The sequence below is a fragment of the Panthera leo genome, chromosome C2, assembly GCF_018350215.1.
Source record: "Panthera leo isolate Ple1 chromosome C2, P.leo_Ple1_pat1.1, whole genome shotgun sequence".
Classification (NCBI taxonomy): Eukaryota; Metazoa; Chordata; class Mammalia; order Carnivora; family Felidae; genus Panthera; species Panthera leo.
Genome location: NC_056687.1, coordinates 147,937,814 through 147,946,888, shown reverse-complemented (window position 1 = coordinate 147,946,888; position 9,075 = coordinate 147,937,814). Strand labels below are relative to the sequence as shown.

The 9,075-nt window shown below is 52.3% G+C and overlaps 1 protein-coding gene across 3 annotated transcripts in view; it reads right to left on the bottom strand.

Annotated features, from left to right (window-relative positions):
• Window positions 1-1,618: 1,618 nt before the first annotated feature.
• POMGNT2 (protein O-linked mannose N-acetylglucosaminyltransferase 2 (beta 1,4-)) overlaps window positions 1,619-9,075 on the bottom strand; it is a 50,461-nt gene continuing 43,004 nt past the window's right edge. For 2 of the 3 annotated variants that reach the window (XM_042955517.1, XM_042955516.1), the window contains exon 2: window positions 1,619-3,963. In XM_042955517.1, the coding sequence (XP_042811451.1) occupies window positions 2,116-3,858 (1,743 nt within the window). In that variant the 5' untranslated portion in view covers window positions 3,859-3,963 and the 3' untranslated portion in view covers window positions 1,619-2,115. Of the gene's footprint in view, window positions 3,964-8,799; window positions 8,922-9,075 lie in introns of those variants that run through there. The other variant, XM_042955515.1, reaches the window with a different exon arrangement.

Sequence of the window (9,075 nt, the reverse complement as noted above, 5' to 3'; positions counted from 1 at the left end):
AAAGTGCACGAATCTCAAGTATAAGCTGATGACTGCTTACACGGATAATCGCTGTGTGACCACCACCCAGCTCGACATTCCCAACCTCCCCAGTTCCCTTGTGTCCATCTGTCTTTACCCTTCCCAGTAGCGATTCTGACTTCTACTGCCATAGATTTGTTTTCCTCTTCTGGCGCTTCATGGAAATGGAATTGTACATTTATTCTTTCACTCAACATTGTATCTGTAAGATTTACACTGCTGCGTATACCCAGATTTCTTTCTTTCTTTCTTTCTTTCTTTTTTTTTTAATTACTGTGTCCTTGGCATGAATCTACCTGTTGATAAAACTTTGGGTTTAATTTTTGGCCGTGTAGAGCCATGAAGATTTTATACATGTCTTTTTGATGACGTAAGTACTCATTTCTCTTGGGTATACTTAGCAGTGGAGTTGCCAAGATACAGGGTAATGATGTGTTCAGCTTTAGTGAAAACCCGCTAATTGCGTCATTTTACCTCCACACCGGCGGTGTCTGAAACTTCCAAATGAACTGAATCTTTCTGTGTGGATGAACGTGGCAGTTGGAGAAGGTGGCAGATGGAGGCTACAGTTAGGGACAAAGATACTCTGGGTAAGAGGAATGTCAGGGAGGCACAGGTGGCCCTGAGAATGTGCCACTTTCGATCTCTTACTCTGAACCCACCACCAACCGGCACCGAGGCCATGCTTCCCACAGCAGCCCTCAGCCAGTGACCAGGCTACTCATCTAATTCACAACTTTGGCTCCAGAACTGCTGATCGGCTTGGTGCGACAATCTGAGAACTGAGGTACAGCCTGGGACTCTACCTCCTGGACCCCCTTTCTGTCCCTCCCAGGAGTCAGGCTTGCAACAGGTTCTCTTCTCTCAGGACACAGTTGATCTTAGCTGTTTCCACGGAAGGTGGAATGTCAGGTGTGCTATTTGGCAAAACTGCTCACAGTAAAACTGACGTCTGACAGATCAGCTACATCTGCACTGGAAGGGCTGTGAATGAACTAAAATATCTGGTGGGACGCCAGAGCTGGGGCCTCCCCTGAGTGCAGTGGCTTTAGAATCCGGGATGTTCCTTGAGGGCCCTGGGAACTAAGACCGTTGTTTGAAAGAGAATGGCTCCTATGGGGCTTCTAAGCCAGTGGCCCCAACTACTGACATGGGTCTTGCCCCGTCACCCTCGAGCAGGGACTTGCGGAACAGGGCGAGGATGGCCCCGGGGCTGGTGTGAGGGCTCCTCCTGCAGAAGAAAAGTGCTCTACGCTCTCCTGCTGAACGTCCTGTCCTATGTCCTTCTAAGGGGACCCGATGCCAAGTGTGGTCTGTTGTGGTCTTGTGAGTCCTCTTCAGCCTAAGAAAACCCCCTGGTGGACACGGCTCTTGCTCACCACGGCCCTGTCCCTCCCGCTTCCAGCCTCGTTGCCCCACTTAGCCGGAAATGCGATATCCGTCCAGCGATCAAGAGGAAATCCAACCAGCCTGTCTCACGTCACAGTCCTCGGCGCTTTCCCATCACCACGTCGCCTTGGGTGACAGCTGGGGTTAAAGAGCATGTGGGTACCGACTAACAGCCCGCTTCCCGCTGTCCAAAAAAAAAAGACTGGACCAAGATGTTTATAATCATTTAATGAATGTTCCACACACACCTTCACTGTGCTACAGGCGTTTCATGATGACGGAAGCTGATGAATCACCCACCCAAGCAACCACGTGATCTACTACTCACAGTTTCCAAACACCTGGAGATCAACCAGAAAGATTCAGTAGGGGACGGCACGACTACTCGGCCAGAGGCTCCTTCGGGTTCTTACTTTCCTTCTGCCTCCTCCTCCTCCTCCTCCTCCTCCTCCCGCTAAGGACCTTCTCCACGGTCTGGATGCTCAGGATGGGAGAAGGGGGCTGGGAGGGTCCCATCGTACCAGGGCAAAGAGGACTGTGGACCCCACACTCCAGATGCAGTAAGATGACATGGGGGCACAAGCCTGGGGCAGGCCTGCTCAATAAATAAACAATTCCCAGAAGCCGCCACACGGGGCTAGTGGGCCCAGGGCCACTGAGCTGGAGGAGCCACACCCCCACCCAGGCCCGGCCACGGCACGCTCGCTACGTGTTGCACACCAGCACATCTGCAAAGGGTCCCAGGAGGATCTTGTTGAAGATGCAGCGGACCCACACCAAGTAGGTAGTGAAAGGCTTGATGTTCTCGGTGAAGGTGTGGTTCTGCAGGGCCAGGATGTAAGGCACATAGGTGTTCTCGCCCTGCTCCTGGAGCCACACCTCGTACTTCACCTCCCTCACCTTCAGGTACTTGAGGTTCCACGGGATCTGCCAGGACACGGTGAGGCGCGCCTCGGAGGCGCCCTGCACTGACGCCTGGCACCGCGCATCCCGGACCTTGCCTGGGTAGAGGCCGACAGTCCACTTCTGCTTCCGCGGCCCCGGCCGGCCCTTTACCACGCGCCGTATGGTCTGGATGAGGGATGGGACGTCCACCTTGGTGTCCTGGTAGATGCGGAAGAGCCACTCAGGGTTCCGGCAACAGAGATGCCGCGGGACCTCGCGGCTCTGCAGGATACGGGCCTGCTCCGCCCGGTCTAGGTGAGCGATGCCCCCCTGGTCCCAGGGCCGTTCAGGGTGCGTGACTGTGTTCTCTGGCATCATGTTCCGCCAGGCTACGTACTGGAGGTCCATGCCAGGCAGCGTGGCCAGCGTCTTATAGGGCGTATAGTGGTCGGGATTGACAGCATACGGGAAAAGCTCGACCACAGTGGCCCCACGGGGCAGGAAGAGGGCAGTGACCAGCTGGGCCCCGTGCATGCTGACCAGCATGGAGGCGTTGCCGACCAGCCGCACGACATCTGCAAAGGCGTGGTCCTCCAGGGACACCGTCACCGTCTTCATCTGGAACTCCTGGGCCAGTGCCAGCAGCAGCTCTGCCTCGTTCAGGATGAGTCTGTTCTGGGTACGGCTGAAGACCAGAATGTAGTCTTCGCCTAGGGGAGCCCCTGCCCGGCTCACGTTCAGCTTTTCCATCATGAACCGTGCGAACTGCCGGATCTCGTTGCCCGAGACCAGGACGTTAGCCTTCGGGCCCTGGGGCTGGACGAAGCCATACTGGTACCACGTGGTGACCTTGGAGAGACCCACGAAGGCATGGGAGAAGCACAGCAGCCGGCCCAGCGTCTTGAGCTGTGCCCGCAGGAGTGGCTGCTTCGGGCTGAGGAGCTTGTAGAGCTCAAAGTGTGCGCCCTCGCTCCAGCCCTCCATGAAGAAGAGCCGGGCCTCGTGGGCCAGGCCGGGGAACTGCCTCAGGGTGTAGAAGAGAGGCAGCAGGTCGTCGTGGAAGACGTGCATGAGGTTGTCGGGGTTGAACCGGTTGGCGAGGAGCGCCACGTCGGGCACGAACACGGGCTTCGGCATGAAGCGCAGGGCGGCGGCCGGCAGCTCCACGAAGTTGAAGTACTGGGTGTTGTGGTCCTCCACGGTGGACAGGTCGAGCAGGGCCGGCTGGAAGCGCCGGGAGCCCAGGTTGGGCAGCATGACGGACGCGTTGCCGTGGAAGAAGACGAACTCCTCGGCCTCGCTGGAGTAACACAGCCACTCGAAGCGGCAGAGGCGGTCAGTGTGCGTGCGGCCCGTGCACACCATGTGTGTGCCGCCCTCCATCAGGGTCTGCAGCGCCCTGGGGTAGTCGATCCTCAGCGCGGGGCCCGGCTCTGGGGCCTGGCGGCCGAGGGCCAGCTCCTCCTCCAGAGCGGCCGCATGCTCACGCAGCCGCACGTGCTTCCACAGGACCGCTGCCAGCACGGACACCAGGAGGGCGTTGAACACCGCCGACAGGTGCATCCTAATGCCACCACGGGGCCCTAGTGACAGGACAGCCCCCGGGCAGTGCCACGGGCCTGGCGGGCTCGACCCATCTCTGCGGGCACGCGGACGATCGGCAAAAGCCTGCGGGAGACAAGGAAAAGGGAAAGGTGTCGGCACGGTCTGTCTGCGGTCACCTTAGGCTCCTGCGGCGTGTCGGGCACTGTGCCTGCCACAACGCTGGATTCTCTTTTTGTTTTGAGAGCGAGCGTGTATGCGGGCGCCGATCAGGGGAGGGGCAGAGGGGGAGAGAGAGTCTTAAGCAGACTCCAAGTTCAGCGTGGAGCCCCACCCGGGGCTGGATCTCACGACCCTGAGGTCATGACCCGAGCCAAAGACAAGAGGCGGGCGCTTCACCGAACGAGCCACCCGGGCGCCCCGGCACTGGATTCTTGAACCATCTTGCGCGTTCGAAGGTGTGGTAGACTAGACGGTTGTTCCAAATATTCACTGCCTCCCTTCCCCTCTGCCCTCCACAGGGGGAGTATACATCCCCGCATCTTGACTTTGGGCTTGACCACATAACTTGCTTTGGCCAATGAAGTGTTAGCAGAGAAAGCATAATCGGAGCCTTGAAAAGAGCGTGTGTGGCTGGCCTCGCCCTCTTTATACCTATGACATTGCCGTGAGGAGAACGTGTTCAGCCTAACCTCCGGTCCCGGGAGTGACACGCGTGTGGAGCAGCGCTGCTCCGGCCAAGCCCAGTGTAGCTCACCTGACCCCCAGGTTTGTGAGTGAACCCAGCCAAGACCATCAGAACCACCGGTCAACGCAGGGACGTCTGAGCTGGGTAAGTGCTTACTGTTGTCCATCACGGAATCCTGCGGCTGTTTATTATGAAGCACCACTGTGGCCACAGCTAACCAGAGGACCTGTGATGAGAGGCCACAGGGAAAATCCCGGGTAGGGGCCTGGCATTGCTGGACTTTTCCTTATGTGGGACTGAAGGCCTGTGAGTGTTGCTGCCAGGCTGTACCCCAGGACCCCAGTATGCCCCTTCTTAGGACACACAGCAGGCGCGCCTGCGGGATACCGGGGACCCTCTGCTCTTGTTTAAAGCTCCCGTTTGGAAATCATGCCTTTCAGAGTCCCATGAAAGGACGGGTAGGTTTGTGCCCCCTCCGTGGTCCAGTAATAGAACTGTGTCTGCACGTCACCACTGACACCCCGACAGAGAGGCCTGGCTGGGCTACACCACCTGCCCCGTTTTTCTGCGCTCCAGGGAAGGGTGACACTTGCTGTGAAGCCCAGGACGGCTCAGACTGACGGATCTCACGCTCAGGCCTCACAGGAGGAGCACGCGTAACACCTGATGCCTACACGGCACTGCGCTGGGGAGGGACGGAGCTGCCCCTTGATTCCCTTGGGGCTAGCTTTGGACTCTTGAGTGTCCTGCAACTTCCCTCTCCCTGCGATCACAAAGATCAACGTGCAGTCCTGCTCAGAAAGAGACAGTGGCTTAGGCTGGGTTCCCTCAGAACTGCAATCAGAGATAAGGGTTGGAGTCAAAATAGTTTGAGAAATTATCCCAAGAAACCTGTGTAGGAGAGTAGGGAATTAAGAGGGACAAGGAGTGAAGCCAACAGAGGGCACATCAATGAGCCCGTCGCTACTCTGCGAAAGCCGGGGCTACTCGTCTACCAACTCCTACCCAGCATCAGTTGACGGTCATTCCTGGGGACACTGTCTCTTCAGCCTACCCTCACCTAAGGGTTGAGCACGCACACATTCGTACGTATGCACATTATATTCCCCACCAAAACATTTCACAAAGAATTACTCCGACTAGCTATAATGTACTCCAGTGTTTCCTTTTCCAGCCCGATATTCTATTCTGTTTCAAAAGGTGGGAAGGGGGGGGGGGTGTGGGTGTTCACCTTAATTGATTTTACAACCTAACAGGGTCGGCAATTTGCTGTTTAAAAAATACTGGTCTAGACCACAAATTCTCAAAGCTGGCTGGTTGTCGACATCCCCAGAGGCACTCACTAAAACTATATATTCCCAGGCACAGATCCTGGAGGTTCTGATTCAGTAACAGGTCTGGAGTATGGCTCAGGCATCTTTTCTTTTTCCTGTCTTCTTGCAGATTATTTGAATTACATTTTTATCTATCTATACTGTTTTTGAGTGTATTTCTTGGTACAGATTCTCTAGTGGTTGTTTTAGGCATCATACTATTGACATGCAACTTTGCACAGTCTACTAGTATTGACATTTTACATCTCGACTAAGTAAAGAGACCTTATCTCTGTTGGGCTCTTTTACCCTTCTTCCTTGCAATCATCTTCAACATTTCCTCTACAGACATTAAAATCCACATCAGACAGTATTACAAATTTGGTTTCAACTGTCAAATGTCATTTTCTCGAGAGGGAAAGGAAAGCCTATTACATTTACACATATTTTTATTCTTTCCATTCTTTCTTTGTCCCAGGTGTTCTTTGGTTATCATTTCTTTTCTTTGGAGAACCTCCCTTCATTACCATTGTAGGGAAGTTTGCTGGGAACAAATTCTTAGTTTTCCCTCAAGTGACAAAGCCTTGATTTCACCTTCATTCCTAAAGAATATTTTCACTGGGACAGAACTCTGGGGTGACAGTTCTCTCTGCACTCTGGCCTCCACATTTCTGATGAGAAATCCACTGCACCTAAACTGCCATTCCCCTGGACATAATGCATCCTTCCTCTCATGTGGCTCTGAAGAGTCTGGTTTTCAGAAGCCTGATGATTATCAGGTGTCCTGGTGTGGGTTTCTTTGGGTTTACCCTGTTAGGGTTTCATTCACTCTTGAATTTGTAGGTTTGTATCTCTCACCAAATTTGGGAAATTTTCAGCCATTGTTTCTCTGATACTTTTTCAGCCTCCAGGTACATGAATGTTAAATATTATATATATACAATTGTAAATATTTATTATATATATAATTATAAATATTATATGTGTGTGTGTGTGTGTGTGTGTGTGTGTGTGTGTCTTTTTAGGTCTCTAAGGCTCTCTTCAATTTTTTTCCAGTCTATTTTGTCTCTGTTGTTTAAATTGGATAATTTCATGTTCACTGATTTTTTTTTCTTCTGTCACATCCATTCTTCTATTGAGCCATTCCAGTGATTTTTTACATTTTGGTTACTACTCTCTTCGGTTCTCAAATCTCCATTTTGTTCTTTGTATGTTTCCTTTCTTTGCTGAGACTTAGCCTGGGCATTTGGGGTATAATGTTATGATACTCTGGAGCTTATATTAAACCTTCTATTTTAGCAGGTTTTTGCAAGAACCATGCTAGTGGGGGAAGGAAAAGCACGGAGTCTCTACCGTTGGATGAGAGGAAATCCACGCTCCCCGTGTGGCCTCCACCAACAGCACCCTGGCAGGGAGAGTGAGAGACACAGCAGCATGGAGTAGGAAATCGCAGCTCCTCAGCTGGCCTCTACTGACACCCAGGGGGTACCTCATCATCACTGGGTGGGGGTCGAAGTCTAGGCTCCAGTGACACCTCAAGGGGACTGTCGTGGTGGGGGGCACATCTTGTCACCTCTGGGTGGTGGTAAAGGTCCAGGTTCTCATCCAGACCCATCGGGGGAGGGTAGGTTGGGGTGCTGAAGGTGGGGGTGGGTACCTGGTTGGTTACCACAAAGCAAGGATGGATGTCTAAGCTGTCCATTCAGCCTTTACTAGAACCAGGAGGGAGGGGAGAAGCAATTTTCCTTGGTGTTTTGCAGGAATAGGGTGTTACTCTCAAAAAGGTTTGTTTTGTTAGGCTGTTCCTTTTCCAGTCCTTTGACGAGAGAGAGCGAGCGAGCTTTCCTTGGGGCTTTTTCTGGTCGATGCTCACTGGCATTTCTGGGTTGTGGGCTTCTTTGGCACCCAGTCTGGGATACATAGGAGGCAAATAGAAAATCCAAGGAACTCAGTACTGTGTTCTTCTCTCCACCTTTCAGTCTTCTGATGTTTTATACACAATGTCCTGTATTTTTAGCTGTATTAGTGGATGGGTAGGGATAAATGTGTCTACTCTGTTTTGACCAGCACCCAAAGTCTCATTGGTATCTGCTTTTTTACTAAGCTCCCAGGTGATTCTGGGGGGTACAACCACATTTGAGAAACATCAAGTGGCTCTTAACCAAAGAACTAGGCCATGAATCCCAAGAGCCCCCAAAGTCTTAACGTATTCCAGCATCAGTTCAAAACTGTAAGTCCAAAGTCTCATCACCATGGGATACGGTGAACTAGGGCTTCCTGGAGCCTTGAGTACCTAGTGGTTTGCAGACCCTCATCCTTGGGGGCCGAGGGTGGTGGTAGGCAACAAGGACACGAGGCCAGGGTCGTGGGCCCCCACTTACCTCCACACAAAACCAAGCACCTTTAATTTCATATATTTAGAGGTACTCTAGTGGGTTGAATAATGTCTAAATTCAGGTCTACCCAGAACCTCAGAATGTGATGTTATTTGGAAAATGGGTCTTTACACACACAATTATTTAAGGATCTTGAGATGAGATCATAACAGATTAGGGTGGGCCCTAAATCTAATGAAAGTGTCCCTAGTGACAGAAAGTGACAGAAAACACAGAGGAACGGAGCAGGCAGCCACGTAAAAACAAAGACAAGCGATTGGAATCATGTAGCTATAAACCAAAGACCACCCAGGACTACCAGGAGCCACCAGAAGCCAAAAAGGGGAAGGGTTCTCTCCTTGAGCTTTTTTTTTTTTTTTTTTTTAAATGTTTATTTATTTTTGAGAAAGAGAGAGACAGAGTGCGAGCAGGGGAGGAGCAGAGAGAAGGAGACACAGAATCTGAAGCAGGGCCCAGGCTCTGAGAGCTTAGCACGGAGCCCCACACAGGGCTCGAACCCACAAACTGGGAGACCATGACCTGAGCCATAGCTAGACAATCGACTGAGTCACCCAAGTGCCCCTACCTCCTCGAGCTTTCAGAGGGAACACGGTCCTGTCAATACCTTCATTTTAGACTGTTGGCCGCCAGAACTGTGGGAGAATAAATTTCTGTCATTGTAAGCCAAGTTTCTGGTAAATTTATTACAGCAGCACTTGGAAACTCATACGAGTACCACAAAAATTTATTTAAAAAACGGAGTTCTGGGGGGCCTGGGTGGCTCAGTTCGTTAATGTCCGACTCTTGATCTCCGCTCAGGTCATGACCTCCTGTTCCAGGAGATCGAGCCCTGCGTTGGGCT